Source organism: Esox lucius, chromosome 1, assembly GCF_011004845.1.
Source record: "Esox lucius isolate fEsoLuc1 chromosome 1, fEsoLuc1.pri, whole genome shotgun sequence".
In the NCBI taxonomy this organism is placed as follows: Eukaryota; Metazoa; Chordata; class Actinopteri; order Esociformes; family Esocidae; genus Esox; species Esox lucius.
In genome coordinates this window covers 42277397-42299473 of record NC_047569.1, presented here as the reverse complement: position 1 = coordinate 42299473, position 22077 = coordinate 42277397, and the positions used below count along the sequence as shown (strand labels likewise).

At 44.0% G+C, this 22077-nt stretch overlaps 2 protein-coding genes across 6 annotated transcripts in view; one reads left to right on the top strand and one right to left on the bottom strand.

Annotated features, from left to right (window-relative positions):
• Positions 1-12727, bottom strand: part of cog6 (component of oligomeric golgi complex 6) — a 57330-nt gene extending 44603 nt beyond the window's left edge. Inside the window, exons 1-4 of one of the 2 annotated variants that reach the window (XM_029120355.2) lie at positions 12522-12727; positions 12108-12251; positions 7811-7882; positions 7492-7550 (exon numbers count right to left, since the gene is read on the bottom strand). In XM_029120355.2, the coding sequence (XP_028976188.2) occupies positions 7492-7550; positions 7811-7882; positions 12108-12251; positions 12522-12656 (410 nt within the window). In that variant the 5' untranslated portion in view covers positions 12657-12727. The remainder of the gene's footprint in view (positions 1-7491; positions 7551-7810; positions 7883-12107; positions 12252-12521) is intronic. The other variant, XM_029120346.2, reaches the window with a different exon arrangement.
• Positions 12728-13473: 746 nt separating this feature from the next.
• Positions 13474-22077, top strand: part of LOC105029023 (LHFPL tetraspan subfamily member 6 protein) — a 94129-nt gene continuing 85525 nt past the window's right edge. For 2 of the 4 annotated variants that reach the window (XR_004575766.1, XM_013135908.4), the window contains exons 1-2: positions 13479-13865; positions 14607-15223. Coding sequence is in view for 3 of the 4 variants with exons in the window: in XM_013135908.4 (XP_012991362.1) it covers positions 14839-15223 (385 nt within the window). In the remaining variant the exon portion in view is untranslated. Of the gene's footprint in view, positions 13866-14606; positions 15224-22077 lie in introns of all 4 variants that reach the window. The other 2 variants (XM_034292401.1, XM_029122832.2) reach the window with 2 other exon arrangements.

Sequence of the window (22077 nt, the reverse complement as noted above, 5' to 3'; positions counted from 1 at the left end):
GTTTAACACTGATCTGTCTTCAGCTAACACATTGAGTAGGTGACTGACAGCAGTACAGCATGACAACAAACATAATAGCAATGGCAAGACGGACAACCAACCAACTACTTCGGCACGACAAGCGTTATTAATTTAAGCCGGGCGGTTTGTCTTGTTTACGCTGTTGTAGTCTACGCGGGATGCAGGTTTTTCCCCTCCTCAATGGGTTGTGGAGATCAGAGCCTACTCTGTATGACGTATTACCGGTCTAACATGTAAATACAATAGCACCAGTTCAAAAAACTTTAGAACAGTGTTGTAACTTAACAGAATATATACCAAGAAAGTGCTACATTGTTTAGTAGACTGAAACAAGCATTCTGCTACACTGCGTATACAAGCAAAAAAAGAAGAAGCTTGACTTGATTGAATACTGTTGATTTACAAGGTTATGAAGGCCTCTGACACGTCTAATAAAATGAAGGACGACATCAAAGCTCATCTGTTAACATCCTGACTAGCACATGTTTGTGGAGTGTCTCAGCTTGTTAAAGGCAGCAACAATAGGAGCGAGTTCTCCACAGACCCACTGTGAGATGAAGATCAAAGGTTCACAGTAGAAATTCAATGCAGAACCAATGACAATACTTAGAACCCACTCTCACCATCAGCCTCATTCAACATGGAGGCCTCCCATTTGCTAACAACACAAAACACTAGCGTGTCTGACCTTGAACTGGTGCCGGCACAGATAACAGCCAGCGCTCTACACATCATCCACTCTACTTAGGTTTGTAAGGCCATCCCTCTAACCAAAGAACAGCCCTGGTTGTTTTCCCCATTTCATTAAGAGCAGGGAATGACATGCTGGAAAGTGCACTGATAACAATAAGGGAGAAGCTCGGAGATGGCATAGTTGTCAACAAAATGGCACCCTATAATCCATAAAGGAAAAACACATTTTTATGAGGGAGTGTGAGAGCGATAACACCAATTTTAACAAACCTGCACCCCATTCACACCTGAGACCTTGTAACACTAACGAGTCACATGACACCGGGGAGGGAAAATGGCTAATTGGGACATTTTCACTTAGGGGTGTACTCACTTTTGGGGTGCCATGAGTGTTGCAAAGCAGTTGATCCGTTCTTACCCAGTGTGGGTGCGGTGGTCAGGGGAAAAGCTATCCTGTTATGGAGAGCTAACTTGGAAGAGAAATACGTCCAGCAGATCGATTTTCAATCCAAGCATTTTCATGGAGGAAATCTTACAAATAGCACCGTTATGATGCAGGCATACTGACATTGAATGGGAACACAATTATTATTATACCTTTATTTTTACAGGCAAGTCATTAAGAACACGTTCTTGTTATATAAAGGGGTTTGCCTAATCCCTTTATATAACACCCAAAACTTATATTTGGGTATGTGTTACATTAGTCCACTGTTTCAATGTCAGCAGTCAGGTTCACCCATGTAAGCTCTCAAAAAAAAAAAAAAAAAAGTGGTTTCGACTGTAATACCTTGAAAACCTGATTGCTGACATTGAAACATTTTGCAGGGAAATGGAAATGGTGGTATGGTCCTTAAATAAACAACACATCCAGAAAGAGCCTGCAGAACCTTTAGAAATGACAGGGACAGAGTATAATCTATTTAAAATACAGGAACACTGACATTTTGTCCCTAAAGGCAGGACTGGAAAGTGTGTCCACTAATATGGAGCAGCAGAGGGGTGCATGAAGAATGCTGTCTAGTCAGGGGGAGGGGTAGGGAAAAGCCTGTGGCCAGTCCTTTGGGGACTGAGGGGTCAGACAGGGTCATAACCCAGCATGCTGCAGACATTCTTCCATTTGGCTGGTGCTGTTGTTGCATTGATGAGCCCCTCCCCAGTTCTGTTGCACACTAATGTGACCTCTGACCTAACGGTTTCTTCTCTCCGGTTTCCCATCACTAGTTTTGGCTCTGATCTCCCTCTTGGCCTCCTCCCCTCCCTTTTCATCCTACTCGCCTTCCCTCTTCATTCTCTAATTCCTCCATGTCATTCAGTGATTCTCTCAGTCAATCAGTCTGTCCTTTTCTAGTCAGGTGGATCTTTGCTGTCATCCAGCTAGAGAAGGCAAGATTTGCAAGAGAAGCAAGGATTAGGCCTTTTTTTTATCACAGCTGCCACTTTGCTAGCAATTTACTCACTCAGACACACACACACACACACACACAGAGACAGACACATGCACTGACATTAAACACTTTATCTGAATTGACAAACAAGAAAGCAGGCAAGCCTAGTTCAGCTGGCCCGCAATAGAAAGCATTGCCCTCTCGAGATTCTAAAATGTCTTATTAAGTTTACCTCCAACATAGCGCCTATTCCACTGGCCTTTTTCACAGCTTATTAGCCAGTAATAGGCTTTCTAGTATCTACTAACTTCCTAGGAATAATCATAAACATTTTGCAATTGCTAGCGAGACTGAAGATTAACTTTTCCATGCCAGAAACAGTCGCAATATAATTGTATACAGTTTTAGTTAAGGCTTACTATAACGTAATTATAATGTAATGTTGTAGCCAGCAAATGTGTTTTTCTATCCTGACCCAAATGCATGGATGGATACTTCGAAAATACACAAGAAATAGTCCCAACATAACCGTAAACTGTTTTATTTCAGGCTTACTATAATGTAGATACTGAAAGTTTTAGCCAGCGAAGTTTCGTCAATACGGAATAATTCATAATGCATACTTCACTTTGCCTGTGAGGAGATCTGAACGTGGGACCTATAGTTTACAGGTCTGCTTATCTAACCACTACACTATTTAACAAGGGTCGGTCGGTCACTCACTCACTCAGAGACATTCGCTCTTCTTGGCCGGCTCCGCTTACGCGGTCCGGCAAAAACCGGATAAGACTGAAATTTTTCTTTAAAAAAATTAATTTGAAGACAGCAATGCCTTGCCAAGAGGCTTCCCATGACCTCTGACCTAGAGAACTTTAGGACCTTGTCAGCATGGTGGCAGTGTATATCTACTCAACATCCCAGACACCCAACAACCCCCCCTCATCTTCTTTTCACCCACCCCTTCTCACACAAACACCCCCCTTTCGACTTAGGAGGATAACGTCAGGTGTAGGGTGTCTGTCCACAGCCACAGGCCAGCAAATAAATACATAATTGCTGCAAACTATAAAGCGTCCTTGAAGACCGATAATTTTCACAATCTCATTACTGATGTCCTTAGTCTGATTTTAATGAGCGTTAAAATAAATTTTTGTGAGAAACCCCCCAAAATAAATAAATATTATGGGGGGGTCCCTATAGACTTATGGAGGATCTCTGACCCCCCCAGACCCCGCTCATTTCATTCACTGCCTCTAATCCCTGTCACGCATCTTTCTCATCCCTCTCAATCATCCCGCTCTCTCTCATCCCTCTCCATCATCCCGCTCTCTCTCATCCCTCTCCATCATCCCACTCTCTCTCATCCCTCTCTCCGTCATCCCTTCCTCTGTCATCCCTCTCTCTGTCATCCCTCCCTCTGTCATCCCTCCCTCCGTCATCCATCTCTCCATCATCCTTCTCTCTCTCATCCCTCTCTCCGTCATCCCTCTCCTGGTCCAGAAGAACCTTCAGGAGGGGTGTCCAGCCATTCACTTTCTGACAGCCAATATGATGAAAGCCAAAACCGGGACAGCTAGATGTCTGATGGCTTTGTTATTCAAGGAGGTGTCAATCAATGTTCACCAAGCACAACACCCATCTCACTCACTCACTAAGTTACACACAAACACACACAAACTCAAACTGAACAACTAAACTGTAGTGATGTTCCTGAGCTAAAATGAGTCTGTTAAAATATTGATATTCAGGGCCAAATCACAAGACATGACAAACACAGAAGACAGCTATCATTAGGCTGATGATGATGGCCTCCTCATCCAAGGCTTCTATGATGGGGACTAGTTCAATACTTCTTATGAATTTTTCAACACTCCCCTTCAAACAGGAAAGTTTATTTCATTTTTCCAAGGGCAACCTGGTTAGGCTAACTATGTAATTTACAATCCATAGAACAGACACCAACTAACAGAAACCAGGCTAATAAATAAAACCAGTGTCTGAACCACATGGAATAGCAATAATTATCCATATTACAGTGTAAAGCCTCCCCGGGAAAGTCTATGCCAGGGTTCTGGAGAGGAGAATACGGCCGATAGTAGAACCTCGGATTCAGGAGGAACAGTGTGGTTTTCGTCCAGGCCGTGGAACACTGGACCAGCTCTATACCCTCTACAGGGTGATGGAGGGTTCATGGGAGTTTGCCCAACCAGTCCACATGTGTTTTGTGGATTTGGAGAAGGCATTCGACTGTGTCCCTCGCGGCATCCTGTGGAGAGTGCTTCGGGAATATGGGGTCCTGGGTCCTTTGCTAAGGGCTGTCAGGTCCCTGTACGACCGAAGCAGGAGCTTGGTCCGCATTGCCGGCAGTAAGTCAGACTTGTTCCCTGTGCATGTTGGACTCCGGCAGGGCTGCCCTTTGTCACCGGTTCTGTTCGTAATTTTTATGGACAGAATTTCTAGGCGCAGCCAGGGGCCGGAGGGTGTCAGGTTTGGGGACCACATGATTTCGTCTCTGCTCTTTGCGGATGATGTTGTCGTGTTGGCCCCTTCAAGCCAGGACCTTCAGCATGCACTTGGACGGTTTGCAGCCGAGTGTGAAGCGGTGGGGATGAAAATCAGTACCTCCAAATCCGAGGCCATGGTCCTCAGTCGGAAAAGGGTGGCTTGCCCACTTCAGGTTGGTGGAGAGTGCCTGCCTCAAGTGGAGGAGTTTAAGTATCTAGGGGTCCTGTTCACGAGTGAGGGAAGGATGGAACGGGAGATTGACAGACGGATCGGTGCAGCTTCTGCAGTAATGCGGTCGATGTATCGGTCTGTCGTGGTGAAGAAAGAGCTGAGCCGCAAGGCGAAGCTCTCGATTTACCGGTCAATCTACGTTCCTACTCTCACCTATGGTCATGAGCTTTGGGTCATGACCGAAAGGACAAGATCCCGGATACAGGCGGCCGAAATGAGCTTTCTCCGCAGGGTGGCTGGGCGATCCCTTAGAGATAGGGTGAGAAGCTCGGTCACCCGGGAGGAGCTCAGAGTAGAGCCGCTGCTCCTCCACATCGAGAGGGGTCAGCTGAGGTGGCTTGGGCATCTGTTTCGGATGCCTCCGGAACGCATTCCTGGGAAGGTGTTCCGGTCCCGTCCCACCGGGAAGAGACCCCGGGGAAGACCTAGGACACGCTGGAGGGACTATGTCTCCCGGCTGGCCTGGGAACGCCTCGGTGTCCCCCCGGAAGAGCTGGAGGAAGTGTCTGGGGAGAGGGAAGTCTGGGCATCCCTGCTTAGACTGCTGCCCCCGCGACCCGGCCCCGGATAAGCGGAAGATGATGATGATGATGATGAGTGTAAAACATTGCAAGCTTGTCCTCACAGATATGAGCCTTGATCCAACACATTTAAGGGAATGGGGTGCTATTGGGACACAGACCAAGCCATTGAGGAACACCTAAATTTGTCACAGTCAAAGCATGCATACTGTAGAAAACTTAAATACAGTAAAACAAATTCACATTTAACATAAGAAATAGTTAATCAATTAATCCAGCAAAGCTGTACAACCACCACCTTCCATCTGGTTGTTTTACAGTCTTCTTCAACCTAGCTGTCTGCCTGAAACGGGAAGTTGGACCTCTGCTCAGATGCTTTTTCAAAACCTACTATTTTAGTTTATTAACCTTAAACTGTGCAGTGTTTTTTTGTGAACAACCTCAGTGTTTACTCAATTTCCCTTCCTGAGTCCAGTCCACTTCTTCTCAGTAGCTCATGAAATTACACATGTAGCACAGATCCAATGAATGACTGAATTAATAAATATGAAAAAACTGCCCTTATTAGGATATTTGGCTGGTCCCTCTAAGGCAGAGGTGCCCAAACTAGGGGTCGCAGCCTCATGTGGGGTCACCTGATATGAAAATGGGGTCGGTGGAGAATATGGATTAATTTATGCTGCTTGAAGGTTTAAGAATTACAGGTTAGGTTTAGGTTAGGTAGGTTTAGGTTAGGTATCAAGAACCGGTTTCAAATTTCCAAGAATCGTGGATTGGAAAAGATATTCTGCTTCGGTTTCGAACATTTGCATTTCAGTCGCGCGTTTTACGGTCTATAAAACTTGTGCTTATCTTCCAGCACCTGCTACGCAGACCGCGGACCTAATGTCACGTAATTTCACTATGTCAACAATGCAGGCATGTGAGAACTGAGAAGAGACATCTGTTTACATACTGGCCACGGCTGACCACAGCAAAAGCTCAAAGATTTAGCTTAGCTTCACAAAAGTTTTAATGACACAGCTAAATGTAAGACCTGCAATAAAAATATTTTGTGCAAGGGAGGAAGCACTTCCAATAAGATGAAGTATTTACTTCAACACAGTGTGAATTTGAAGGAATGCACTGTGTCTGATGTGTTGCGGTCTTCCAGTTCCAGCCTCAATAACGTCCCAGATAAAACTAACAGAAGCAACGTCTCACGCTCTGGTACACAAAACACAGTACGGCTGTCAATCTTCCTCTATAATACTATCCGAATTGCATTTCTTATTATTTTTGTATATATATTGGAGTTATATTCAAATATTAACTTAATAGCAACTTATTGTCACTTAGACATCAATAGTATCCACACTGAGCTAGCCAATGTGGAGGGCGACAGGCTGGTGGCAAGCTAACCTAGCTACCTAGCTAACGTGAGAATTCTATACTCACATACATGGACACCAAGCTAGCTAGTTTACCATAATATACAGCGCCTAAATAAATTAAGAGACCACTGCACCTTTTTCTTCTATTTCCAAAGTTAAAAAGAAAGGTTTTGAGTGAGGAACAGAAGAGATATTAAGTTCAAATTAAGAGATAAGGTGCAGTGAATGTACTTTTTTCCGGAGCTGTATATCATAATTATTGTTATATGGTATAACCTAGCAACTGGTCTATGGGTATATTAATGCAATCTACCCAGCTTGCTTGTAACTTTCTTTAAAACTAGGAAGCCTGCTTATTACAATAGTGATCATTCCTTATAAGAAAGAATATTCATTTTTTTTATATAAATGAAGGGGAAAATAAACTTTCCTGAATCCTGTCGCCATTGACAGTTGACAAACTACAGCTTAAATGTTGCAAAAAATAAAAGTGAGGCATATTTTCCTTTTTGAAATATATTTTATTTCTTCTCTCCCAAAACTTTTGGAATAAGAACTGGATTCAAATAGCAAAAATGATGAATTTGAAATAATACCCAACCCTAATTAGGGCTAGGTTAAGTTTAGCCATGCAAGTTAATAAGTGTTAGGGCTAGGTTAGAGTTGGGATTAAGGATAAGGAACCTGGGATTTTCTTTTCGGGGCCCCACAAGAATAGACATACATAACTGAGTGTCTGAGTGGGTCTAGTCTACTCACTTCTCTCCCTGCAGTTTGTTGGTCTTCACTATGAGGTCCTGGGTCTGTTCCTTGGCAGCCTGTTTAAACAAATCCATTAATGACCAGTCACTCCAAAAACACTTCTTTACGCTAAAAGGTATGGTTTGTAAAGGCTTTGCAATGCCAGGGAGATGGTAACAGTTCATAGGGAGGGCATCCATTAAAATGTATGAACTCACTAACGTAAATAGCTCTGGATAGTAGCTCCTGCAAAATGTCTTAACCTCTTCATACATGGTTTACAGTCATGTATGTAGAGGTTAAGACCTGGTAATGTTGTGAAGAATGAAGTTTGTACCTTTAATCTGCTGGTCATCTCCTCACAGCAGCTACTCATAGCCTGGACATCCTCATGCACACTCTCCAGCTCCTAGACAGGAAATAACAACATGATAAGGGCTGGTCAGACCACACTCTCCAGCTTCTAGACAGGAAATAACAACATGATAAGGGCTAGTCAGACCACACTCTCCAGCTCCTGGACAGGAAATAACAACATGATAAGGGCTGGTCAGACCACACTCTCCAGCTCCTAGACAGGAAATAACAACATGATAAGGGCTGGTCAGACCACACTCTCCAGCTTCTAGACAGGAAATAACAACATGATAAGGGCTGGTCAGACCACACTCTCCAGCTCCTAGACAGTAAATAACAACATGATAAGGGCTGGTCAGACCACACTCTCCAGCTTCTAGACAGTAAATAACAACATAAGGGCTGGTCAGACCACACTCTCCAGCTCCTAGACAGGAAATAACAACATAAGGGCTGGTCAGACCACACTCTCCAGCTCCTAGACAGGAAATAACAACATAAGGGCTGGTCAGACCACACTCTCCAGCTTCTAGACAGGAAATAACAACATGATAAGGGCTGGTCAGACCACACTCTCCAGCTCCTAGACAGGAAATAACAACATGATAAGGGCTGGTCAGACCATACTCTCCAGCTTCTAGACAGTAAATAACAACATAAGGGCTGGTCAGACCACACTCTCCAGCTCCTAGACAGGAAATAACAACATAAGGGCTGGTCAGACCACACTCTCCAGCTCCTAGACAGGAAATAACAACATAAGGGCTGGTCAGACCACACTCTCCAGCTTCTAGACAGGAAATAACAACATGATAAGGGCTGGTCAGACCACACTCTCCAGCTCCTAGACAGGAAATAACAACATGATAAGGGCTGGTCAGACCACACTCTCCAGCTTCTAGACAGTAAATAACAACATTAGGGCTGGTCAGACCACACTCTCCAGCTCCTAGACAGGAAATAACAACATAAGGGCTGGTCAGACCACACTCTCCAGCTTCTAGACAGGAAATAACAACATGATAAGGGCTGGTCAGACCACACTCTCCAGCTTCTAGACAGGAAATAACAACATGATAAGGGCTGGTCAGACCATACTCTCCAGCTCCTAGACAGGAAATAACAACATGATAAGGGCTGGTCAGACCACACTCTCCAGCTTCTAGACAGGAAATAACAACATGATAAGGGCTGGTCAGACCACACTCTCCAGCTTCTAGACAGGAAATAACAACATGATAAGGGCTGGTCAGACCACACTCTCCAGCTTCTAGACAGTAAATAACAACATAAGGGCTGGTCAGACCACACTCTCCAGCTCCTAGACAGGAAATAACAACATAAGGGCTGGTCAGACCACACTCTCCAGCTTCTAGACAGGAAATAACAACATGATAAGGGCTGGTCAGACCACACTCTCCAGCTTCTAGACAGGAAATAACAACATGATAAGGGCTGGTCAGACCATACTCTCCAGCTCCTAGACAGGAAATAACAACATGATAAGGGCTGGTCAGACCACACTCTCCATCTTCTAGACAGGAAATAACAACATGATAAGGGCTGGTCAGACCACACTCTCCAGCTTCTAGACAGTAAATAACAACATAAGGGCTGGTCAGACCACACTCTCCAGCTCCTAGACAGGAAATAACAACATAAGGGCTGGTCAGACCACACTCTCCAGCTTCTAGACAGTAAATAACAACATGGTTTTTAGGTTGGATGTTGACTGACACAACCGTTGGAGCCGCAGGACAGCACTCAAACAGCGTGAACCGCTTGACCCAAACCGCCCAAACCGGCCAAACCACGCAAACCGCCCAAACCGCCCAAACCGCCCAAACCACGCAAACCACGCAAACCACCCAAACCGCCCAAACCACGCAAACCACGCAAACAACGCAAACCACCCAAACCACCCAAACCACGCAAACCACCCAAACCGCCCAAACCACCCAAACCGCCCAAAACGCCCAAACCGAGCAAACCGTGCAAACTGCACAAACCGCACCTTCAAACCTGCACAACACTACTGAAGACAGTAGTTCTACACCATTGTAAGATACTGAACCCAAGACACTGATGAGGCAACATGCAGGTGGAGATTCATTGAATTATAATCGAAATTGCGATATCGACATGCGCAATATCCAAATGGCCAACTTGCGTGATTTTCAGCTCCAAAAAAAGTGAATGAAATGTGGGCATCGTAAATCTGTAATAGTTTTTCTTGCAGGTGCTGTATGCGAGTGGCACCAAGATATTGTCCCATATACACAATAGAGTGGTTATTAAAAGTTTCGGCCTCAGTGTCGGTACCTACAAACATACTTAATTTGGGACATTTTGCCTAACTAGCTATGGTAACAGCACAAACATAGCAAACACATTAAATGAGTAGCTAAACGAACAGTTGGACTAAATGTTTTGACACTGCATTTTCAAATTGGCAGTGAACTTAAACTCAATTTATATTCAGTTTAATAGCACACTATGTAGGCTATGATCTCTATTTTTAAGTGAGATTATCTACGCTGTTTACACCCAGGTTTGCTTTTGTATCTGTCTGTCTTTTATTCCCTATATGCGCATCGCTGAAGGCTACGGCGTAGGTTTGTATTGTTTATTGGGGGTCAGGGTCAATGGATCCCAGGATTTTCATTTGTTTCCAGGGGGGTCACATTGATTTGTTTGTAATATTGGGGGGGTCATGACCTCTTGTCCCACCCTAATTCTACACCCCTGGCTGAAGGCCATTATTAAGTAGTGGAGGCAAGATGGCACCACCAGGACATTGCAAAGATTTGGACATCCTTCCAAAATTGATGACCAGGCAAGGAGAAAGGTCATCGGGGAGGCTACCAAGAGGACAACAGCAGCCTTAGAGGCACTGAAGGATTTTCTCATTGCACTCCCTGCACAGTAAAATTCCCCAGAAGTCTGAGCTGGGGGGTAGGCTGGCGAGACAGAAGCCTTTTCTCCCCATTCCTTCAGAACCATGTGGAAAAACAGCAGCGTTTCCATCAGGGGGGCAAACCTGCCCTGGGTCTCATCAAACACCATCCAGAGAATCCTGACTGGCTCCATCATGGCCTGGTATTGAACTGCACAGTGGCTGATGAAGACAGCTCATTATTGGGCTCGAACCCATTCAGGACATTCATCAGAAACAATTATGAAAAACTTTTCTAACCCCAACAACGCACTGTCCAGTATGAGTTCAAATCTGTGCTTTTGTCAACGTTCGCTTGGCAGACATTTGGGGTTGCAAGGCAACCTAGGTTCAATGTGCAGTTCTAGACAGCGTAAGCAAGTACTACATAAAAACACGATTTTCATTTGGATCGGGTCGGGCACGCACAGTACCAGTGCAAAGTTCACCTACTGGAGCAGAACATGGAATTATTCATTTCCTGTGAATCTTTTTTTTTTTTACCAAAACTAGCCTTGTTTCCAGCACATTTGTTCACATGTCTGGTGGTTTCAGTTTGAGTTTAAACTGCCGACGATGACTTTACTGTTTACCACAATAATTCGGATTCAAACTAGTGTGGCATCACACGAGGGGTGTCTCAAAGGAAACTGTTCTACCCAGGCAATCTGTTGCTCCTCTGACCTCACACTTCTAGATCTGTCTGCTGGCTTTGACACTGTGAACCATCAGATCCTAGACTCTACACCCACTATTTGCTTAATGTCTCAGGGTTGTCAGCGCACCACCACAAGCACTAACTCAACAAGACAGAGCTGCTCTTACTGCAGGGGAGAAATGCCCACTCGCCATCATGGCTGACAAGTCCACTGTGTCCCCCGTCCCAGTGTGTCAATAACCTTGGTTTGAGCCTAGAAGACACCCTGTGGTTTTCTTTAAACATCAATGTGGTGCTATATAACATTCATTGGGTACCACCTTACCTCACACTGGAAGTGCCTCAGGTATGAATCCAGGTACTTATCATCCCACACCAGGAATGCTACGGTCCGTCCGGTATTCAACCTTTCAAATTGAACACTAGTCTACTCAATCTACTGGCTTCAAGTTGAAGCACACATCCACTACAAGACCATGGTGCCTGTCTATATTGCAGAAAGGAGGGCACTTTCTCCTTACCAACAAGCAACGCTCAAACCCAACCATTTCAAAAGTCTAAAATACCGTCCCTGCATGCAACGTGCTATACAATCTAAACAGCTTATTATTGCAAGATTAAAGGAATAGCTTGAAGGCAAATGCATTCAGACCCTTGTATTTTATCTAACTAAACGATAGCTACCTCTTTCACATCCTTAAAAATCCTGGCGAACTCCTCGTTGATGTTCAGGCTCCGTCTCTCGATATCCCCCCGAAGATTCCTTCGCGTCCGTAGACTGTTTTCCGTAAAGAACACCGACAGAGCTTTCAGAGCCTCCAACATGTCCTAATGGACGATATAATGTACAATACATAAATACATAACACGAGCTAGCGACATCAGATAGTACTGCAGATAAAAAACGACACTGTTAACTGGTATAAATGGTATAACTAAGAACGCATTGTAACAGAATTTAGCAGGGTACGTTGTGAACTGGAAATAACTATGCACTGAATCTAGAATCGCTGCCAATCACCTTACACTGGATGATAACGCGTTAGAGCTACAGCAACATAATTGCATTGCTGAAAACTAGACTCGAGTTGGTCTTACCTTGTCATTGTCCAGTCGGGTCTCTAGAATTTTATTTAGTTTTCGAGACAGCGGGTTATTCTGCTGAGAAGGCACATTGCCGCTATTCTGAATTACAGCAGTGTCATTTGATATGTTTATTTTATTCTCAGCCATTGTGAACTTGTAAACACATCCACGTCAACTACCAGGAAGATGGTTGGTACGTCTGGAACACATGTCCGGGAAGGTACAGAAAATGCTAAAACTTGATTCCGCTTTGAGTTTACGGAGATATCATTGAAAATCTCGTCATTTAATTAGCTACGAACTAATTTTCTAATACACATTAAAATGTATGCTATTTGTTTACTTATTCCTTATAACCACTGTTGTTTATTAACCCTTAATAACATCAAGGTATAATTTGTTTATGTTGTCTATACCTTGCCTTCGTACATAGTGTTTTGCCCAGGAAGGATCATGCAGATAAAACCAGCAGACCAGACCAGCAGATAAAAACTTCTGAACACCATCGAATAAAGACGTGGGACAGGGATACAGACAGTGACACGCGGCTGTTACGTAGTAACGGCAGTCCGTGTCCTGCTCTGAGTACACTTGTCTTCTCATTAGAGGAGAACACAAGGTTATAGCTTCTAGGGGTTATTCCTCACACACAGACACGCGCGCGCGCTTCATTTATCTTAGGCTGGTTGGCCTCTTCTCTATCAGTAAAACACTTACAGACTGTAGGTGGCCTGCGGGGCAGGGACACGTTATTTGGCATGACAGACCCATCAAGTCATTGGCCGTAGGTGATTAAGAAAAAAACATATTTCTAACTCATCTCTCGTGGACTGCTTTATATACATTTTTTATGTCATATTTTAGTTCTGGGTGAACTGAGATGTATCTGTCTATTCTTTCATTTTTTTTTCTTTATGTGTGTGGGTGCGTGTGTGCGTGAGTGTGTGATGATAGTGGAGCAGAACAAGCCCGCCTCTGGGTGGAGATTTATGTGATGGATGGACCCCTCCCGAGCTTGTTTCACAGACTCTCAGCTCGCGTCCCTCGCCACCTCCACGCAGCCTCTCGCTACATGGATACGACTGTACCGTCCGACTCACAGCGTTTCTCCAGCTATAGTCACATAAAGAGCTCATATTTTGGGGATTTCTATTCGCAATTTATATATTTCTAAAAAAGAAGGAAACGTGGCAGTTTTTTCCTATCAGATTTCGTATCTTTTGGATCACGCTTATGATTATTTTCCATCAGGAAAGTTTCAACTTTGGTAGGCTATATTTGTTTTTCACCGCAAATTGAAATAACGATCCTAGCGAGAATGATCTAACAACTGATGTTTATGAGGCCTTTTAAAATGTAAGTTGTCTTCATATGTTTAGTGACGTTAATTTGAATGCCTTCGGAATTTTGCTGTTCTTATTTATCCGACTCCGACCTGTCACACAGCCTTATCCCAGACTCCGGTGTCCCGCACAGTTAGCGTGCGGTACGGGGTATGGAGGACCATGCTTGATTAAGAGCGTGCTAAACGTTTTATACGAAGGTATCGACTTTTGTGTCAAAAAAAATCATCAGGCGTAAAAGCGATAATTATTCTCCTATTCTAAAGCCTTTGCAGGAATATATTATTAACCAATCGAAATCTTACTTACAATAATGAGAATCAGCTTATTCTACTCAACGCGGAGGATGTAATCATTAATTAATAAGCTGTTCTCTCTCTCTCTATCTTTGTCTGTGTATGTATAGAGAGAGAGAGAGAGAGAGAGAGAGAGAGAGAGAGCGAGAGAGTTAGAGAGAGCGAGAGAGAGAGAAAGAGAGAGAGAGAAAGAGATGAAAACGAATTCCATCACATTCTCGATAGACTGGTGCTGTAGTGTTCAACCTCACACCCTCCCCACGTTTCTCTCTCTCTCTCTGCTTGGTAGAATTTCGCCCATGCAGCAGCTTGTAGTTTTGAAGGAATACATTTTAATGAAGTGCGATGCAAAATGCATTTTGTAATAGCCAACATGACTATTTTTTCATAGTTATTTTGAGCAGTGTTAGCTGTTGTTAATGAATGAATTATGCTGATCTTTGATTCTCTCTCCACAGGGGGAAAGAGGAGGACACTCACATGGTGTTACTGTCTTATAATCGGTAAAGTTTATGTAGTAAATGTAAATGTAGTAAAGTCAACAAGGGCTAGGGTTAAAGTTTAGCGTTTGTGTGGTAAAGAAATAAAGAAGATAAAAGAACATTTTCCACAACTCCCCTGACTGATCCAAGGGTACTCCTCAACAGCTGGTTCTAGTTACACAAGTGAAGCTGTGACCCATCAGTCACCATGGCAACCAGCCTGACCTGTGCAGGGGTTGTCTGGACTCTCCTCTCTCTGGCCTGTGCGGCAGCATCCTGTGTGGGCTTCTTCATGCCGTACTGGCTACTGGGATCCCAGATGGACAAGCCCGTCTCGTTTGGCACCTTCCGGCGGTGCTCGTACCCGGTGCGGGATGAGGCTCGCCAGGCCACGGTCATGCTGGAGCAGTGTGGGCGCTACGCCTCATTCCAGGGCATCCCCAGCCTGGAGTGGAGGATCTGTACGGTGGTGACAGGGACAGGTTGTGGCCTGCTGCTCCTGGTGGCCCTCACAGCTCTCATGGGATGCTGCATATCAGACCTAATCTCCAGGACCATCGGACGCGTGGCCGGGGGTGTACAGTTTATTGCAGGTGAGTCTGTGTGTGTCTGTGTGTGTGTGTGTGTGTGGGTGTGTGTGTGTGGTGTGGTTTGTGTGTGTGTGTGTGAGAGTGTGGTATGATGTGGTGTGTGTGTGTGTGAGTGTGGTGTGGTGTGTGTGTGGTGTGTGTGTGGTGTGTGTGGGTACTCTAAGTGGCCCTGGATAAGTGCGTCTGATGAGTAAAATTTAAAATGTGTGTAATGCGAGGCCAGAGGAGTTGGATGGCAGGGGATTATGGACCTGTTATAGATGACAATGATCAGTGAGAGAGTTGTTATAGATAGCTATGATCAGTCAGAGTCATTATAGATAGCTGTAATCCATCAGAGATCTGGTATAGATGGCTATGGTCAGTGAGAGACCTGTTAGGTGGCTATAATCAGTCAGAGACCTGTTTTAGATGGCTATGATCAGTCAGAGAGCTGTTATAGATGGCTATGATCGGTCAGTGACCTGTTATATATGGCCATGATCAGTCAGAGCAGTAGTGTTCTAAATCAGCCTCATGTCTTGCTTTTCTGTGTGTCTGTGTGTGAGTGTGTGTGTTTGTGTGAGTGTGTGCTGGTTTAAGATGTAGTGCTCCTCCACATTTGCCCTGTCATTAACGTAGCACTCTGCTATTAACCTGTCGGAGCCGGGCTCAGCCAGGCTTCTGAGAAGACAGGTTCTACAACACCCTGCAAACATTCTCTCACAGTTGATTAAGGTGTTAGAATGAAATTGTGTCATTGGACGTTATCCATCAGCGTTGAGGAAGACAGGTGTAACAGCTCTAAGGCACATTATAATAACAGCTGATGTAAAGGGGATTTATAAATAGAGTTGAGTGATTGTTTGTTTTATTGAAATGGTCTTTCCTGCTCCTATTTATTCAATAGCTATTACCCTCACTGTTACCTCTGTGAGGAACCTCAAGTGAGACAGGACAGGAGAGGAGAGGGAGACTAGACAGGACAGGAGAGGGAGACAAGAGAGGAGAGGGACACAGGAAAGGAGAGGGAGACAGAACAGGAGAGGAGAGTGAGACAGGAGAGGAGAGGGAGACAGAACAGGAGAGGGAGACAAGACAAAAGAGTAGAGGGAGACAGGAGAGGAGAGGGAGACAGAACAGGAGAGGGAGACAAGACAAAAGAGGAGAAGGAGACAGGACAGGAGAGTAGAGTGGGACAGGACCAGAGAAGGAGACAGGACAGAAGAAGGAGACAGGATTAGAGAGTGAGACATGACAGGAGAGTGAGACAGTGTTTCTCAGTGTGGACTATCAGTAGTTCCTGAGGACAGTCAGGCGTGGCTGCGACATCCTCTGAGGGTGGAGTACGGAGCTTCATCTGAGGGTGGAGTACGGAGCTTCATCTGAGGGTGGAGTACGGAGCTTCATCTGAGGGTGTAGTACGGAGCTTCATCTGAGGGTGGAGTACGGAGCTTCCTGTTCCCTACAAAGGGTCCAACTGTTCACAGTGTTGCATAAAGCCCTGGTGAAATGTAGCATCCTGCAATATCTGATGTATTAATGATGTATAACAGTCTGTCCAGGTGAGTAGGCTGCTCTATTCATCAGGGCACCTCTAACTGGTCACCTTTAATGGCACAGACATCTGACATTTACCATGCTGAGATTAGATAGGATGAAACAATATACATCTCTGTTTATCGCTGCCATACACTCATCTACCTAACCACACACACACACACACACACACGGTTTTAGTGTGCTATGCCACCGTTCATAAGCTTATTGCACTCATATGTATCATATGTATCTGTAATATTCAATAACTCTATCAATTGCTGCTAGTTCACACTGTTATGTATATTACTGCCATATACTATTACTGTTATATAATACTACCCAAATTATCAATAATACTACCCAAATTGCTGCTATATCAATAATACTACCCAAATTGCTGCTTTATCAATAATACTACCCAAATTGCTGCTTTATCAATAATACTACACATATTGCTGTTATATCAATAATACTACCCATATTGCTGTTATAGCAGTAATACTACCCAGATTGCTGCTATATCAATAATACTACCCAGATTGCTGCTATATCAATAATACTACCCAGATTGATGCTATATCAATAATACTACCCAGATTGCTGCTATATTAATAATACTACCCAGATTGCTGCTATATCAATAATACTACCCAGATTGCTGCTATATCAATAATACTACCCAGATTGCTGCCAGTTTACATACTCTTCTTCAAATTGCTTCTAGTGTACAGTCTCATAATGTATATTGTTGCTTTATTTTATTATTATTTTCTGTCTGGCTATATTTTTGCATATATACTCTTCTTCTTAACTCTCACTACGTAGATGTCAGGTGCCATGTCACAAAATATTTATTGTGCAGGATGATGTTGTGTTGTTCGGTGCATTTGACAAATAAACCTTGAAACACACACACACACACACACACACACACACACACAAAATATAATTGAAATATAATATATGTGCAATATCAAAATCAATTTTTAGCTCTGAAAATGGTGAATGATAAGCGATTTTGTTTAAATACTTTTTGGTTTTTCAATGTTAGTTTGAGTTACCACTGCAACTGCTAGCGTAGACGTCTGCTTCAAATTACAGAGTGGCACCAAGATATATTGTCCCACATACACAACAGAATGGATATTAAAAGTTTCGGCTTCAATGTCAGTACCAACAAAAATTATTCTTCCTCAAGGGTTGAGAAATGTTGCCCAACCAGCTATGGCAACGGCACAAACATAGCAAACACTGCAAACGCCACTGCAATGAGCAGATAAATGAATAGTTCACCAGAGAATGCACCTTCAAATTGGTAATAAGTGTAAAATAGGAAACACTGAACTTTAACTCGATTTTTCTTCAGTTTATCGCAAATCATAACCATAATTGCAATATTAGTCAAATAAATCATAATTCAATATTTTATCCAAATTGTGCAGCGCAAACACACACACACACACACACAAACTCACATTAAGGCAGCCTTGCTCAAAGTTGTTGATCCAACATATCAAAGTTTTTGGGTTAATTGGTGGCAGACTCTGTATCTTCTTATTTGTGTGTGTATGTTTCTGTGAGAGTGTGTGTGTTTAGGTGTGTGTGAGTGTTGATATAATTGGACAGTATAGACAGTGTTGCGGTACTATGTTGTCTCTTCTAACTCGGGCCAAGGGAGCAATGGAAACAGAAAGTGTACAACTCAGACAACCCTTCCTTTTCTCCTCAGTAGAATAGCAGAGAATCCCTCTGAGCACCAGTGAGCTGTCTTATTAGATAAGACCGCTGAAATGAGAAGGAATGTTCTGCGGAAGGGCACATCTATAGGATAGCAATGTGTTGTAACATGTTAATCAGGGACTGTGTCTAACACACTCAAGGAGGGCCTGAACATGGATTACAGTGTACTACAGAATGGTAGTACAGGTAGTTAGGCTGACTGACTGATGGCCTGACTGTCAGATGGACAGACTGAGTGGCTAACTAACTGGCTAACTAACTGGCTAACTGACTGGCCAACTAAATAGTGGGCTGGCTGACTGGCTGACTTAATGGTGGACTGGCTGAATGACTGGTTGACCAAATAGTGGACTGGCTGACTGTCTGGTGGACAGGTTGAGTAGCTGACTGGCTGACTATTTGACTGACTGGTAGACTGGTCTAGCTGACTGACTGACTGGTGGACTGGTTTAGCTGACTGGCTGACTAGCTAACTGACTAGTGGACTAGTTTAGCTGACTGTTTGACTGAGTGGTGGACTAGTTTAGCTGACTGGCTTGAAGGATGGCTGGAGTTGTCATGCTGCACTGGTTGGCTGTAGCTTTACAGTCATGGAGTCTCTGTTAGTCTTTCTGTTCCTTTACAGTCAGGGAGTATTTGTTAGTCTTTCTCTCACTTTACAGTCAGGGAGTCTCTGTTAGTCTTTCTCTCCCTTTACAGTCAAGGAGTCTCTGTTAGTCTTTCTCTCCCTTTACAGTCAAGGAGTCTCTGTTAGTCTTTCTCTCCCTTTACAGTCAAGGAGTCTCTGTTAGTCTTTCTGTTCCTTTACTGTCAGGGAGTCTCTGTTCATCTTTCTCTCCCTTTACTGTCAGGGAGTCTCTGTTCATCTTTCTCTCCCTTTACAGTCAAAGAGTCTCTGTTAGTCTTTCTCTCCCTTTACAGTCAAGGAGTCTCTGTTAGTCTTTCTCTCCCTTTACAGTCAAGGAGTCTCTGTTAGTCTTTCTCTCCCTTTACAGTCAAGGAGTCTCTGTTAGTCTTTCTCTCCCTTTACAGTCAAGGAGTCTCTGTTAGTCTTTCTCTCCCTTTACAGTCAAGGAGTCTCTGTTAGTCTTTCTCTCCCTTTACAGTCAAGGAGTCTCTGTTAGTCTTTCTCTCCCTTTACAGTCAAGGAGTCTCTGTTAGTCTTTCTCTCCCTTTACAGTCAGGGAATCTCTGTTTGTCTTTCTGTCCCTTCATCTATCTCTCCCCTATCATTTTAGTGTTATTTCTGTCAATCTATTTTAGTCATTGTTTACCTTTCCCCCAAATCTGATTTCTGTCCATCCCTACTCCTTCTTCTTGTTCTCCCTCCTTCCCTCCTTCTCTCCATCTATTTCTCATCCCATCTTACCCTTTCTCTCCTCCTCTCTCTATGTGTCTCTGGCAGGGCACAGTAGCTGTCCTCTGTGAACAGAGAGACAGACTGGGACAGTGATCAATGACCCAAGAGCTAGAGGAGCAACAAACACAGAGATAGACAAAGAAAGAGGGAGATGGAAAGAGACGAAGGGGGAGAGATAGAGTGTATACAGTGAGGGGGGATCGAGAAGGGGAGTGCGAGAGATGGGGAGAGATGAATGGAAGAGAGACAGAAAGGGGGATAGAGACTTAGAGAGATGGAGAGATGGAGGGGAATGTGAGACGGTGAACTGAAGAGGAGAGAGACAGTGTGGAGGAGATGGAGGGGAAGTGTGGGAGAGATGGAGGGGAGAGTGTGGGAGAGATGGAGGGGAGAGTGTGGGAGAGATGGAGGGAGAGTGTGGGAGAGATGGAGGGGAGAGTGTGGGAGAGATGGAGGGGTGAGTGTGGGAGAGATGGAGGGGAGAATGTGGGAGAGATGGAGGGGTGAGTGTGGGAGAGATGGAGGGGAGAGTGCGGGAGAGATGGAGGGGTGAGTGTGGGAGAGATGGAGGGGTGAGTGTGGGAGAGATGGAGGGGAGAGTGTGGGAGAGATGGAGGGGAGAGTGTGGGAGAGATGGAGGGGAGAGTGTGGGAGAGATGGAGGGGAGAGTGTGGGAGAGATGGAGGGGAGAGTGTTACAGAATGGAAATCAGAGATTCATCTGGGATTTAATTTTGCCAAGCAGGAAGTCTGGACCACCAAAGGACAGACAGGAAGAGTGGTTCCATTCTATTCTCCAGTTAAGTCCGTGTTTATACTGCTGTCGAGCCATGTGTCAGGGGGGAGGTGGGAGGGAGAGGGCTGGTGGGATTGGCTGTAAGGCCTGGGGTAGGCTGCCCCTATATAGACAGTCCTTACACTATATTATGACCATTTTAAACACTTAGCAGACACTCTTAACTAGAGCAAATTATAGTAGTGATAAAAAACCTATGTTCTATTAGTCTGAAAATTTTATTTTGTCCACCGTGATTGAACTTCTGAAATGTGTTAAAGCTATTTTAATTACATTTTTTAAAGATTGTTCCACAAATGAGGTGAAGTTCAAATTCCATCCCAGTAACTCATATGTCGAAAGCTACAAAGTGAAATTAGGTTGAGTGAGAACAATTGTAAATGCTTCTAAATTTGTTGTGAGTGGTCATCGATATGGAAGGCCTTTTACGGATTAATGAAAAGAGCAACACAGTGTTGCCCTTTATACATCCAGATCACCACATCTGAAAGAAATGTCTTTGCTGAGAATGAACAAAACATTCCAAACTGTTAGTTAAGAACAAAAACAGTTTGGCAGTAGGGCAATAGTTATTCCATGATGGGGGGCATTGTCTGCCTTCCAAACCTTGGGGATAGTACCAGATTTAATTGTTAGGTAAAACATTAGGGTTAATGATACCGCAGTGAAGTCTGCAGAGAGCTGCTGTTTCCCTTTGTGGTTAATTTAATATCAATCTTCAAGGCATCTAGCTCATTCCAGGTAGTAAAATGTTGAAACAAAATTATTCCCTGTGAGTTGATGAGTTAACTCTCAGTCAAATGACTGACCAGGCTCATTTGAACTCTGCCACCCTAAAATATAAGTCTGCTGAGATGGAAATGATTAAAAGGATCACTTCTCCCATTCCTCTCAGTTATTATGAGTCAGACAGAAGTTGCTTAAGCAGGGGAAGACAAGGAAGTTGTACTCTTCAGTACATTTGTGGTTTCCATTTAGAAATATTATCATCAGAGTGGAGACAGAACATTATAAGCAACACGCAGTCCTGACCTTTTTATCTGTTTCTCAGTTGTCTGAACGACAGCCTTTCTACCACAGTCAGTTTTCTCTGCTTTGGAGATGAAACAAGAGCTATTGTTGTGGAGAGGTGAGACAGGAGCTATTGTTGTGGAGAGGTGAGACAGTAGCTATTGTTGTGAAGAGGTGAGACAGGAGCTATTGTTGTGGAGAGGTGTGACAGGAGCTATTGTTTTGGAGAGGTGAGACAGGAGCTATGGTTGTGGAGAGGTGAGACAGGAGCTATTGTTGTGGAGAGGTGAGACAGTAGCTATTGTTGTGAAGAGGTGAGACAGGAGCTATTGTTGTGGAGAGGTGTGACAGGAGCTATTGTTTTGGAGAGGTGAGACAGGAGCTATTGTTGTGGAGAGGTGAGACAGAAGCTATTGTTGTGGAGAGGTGA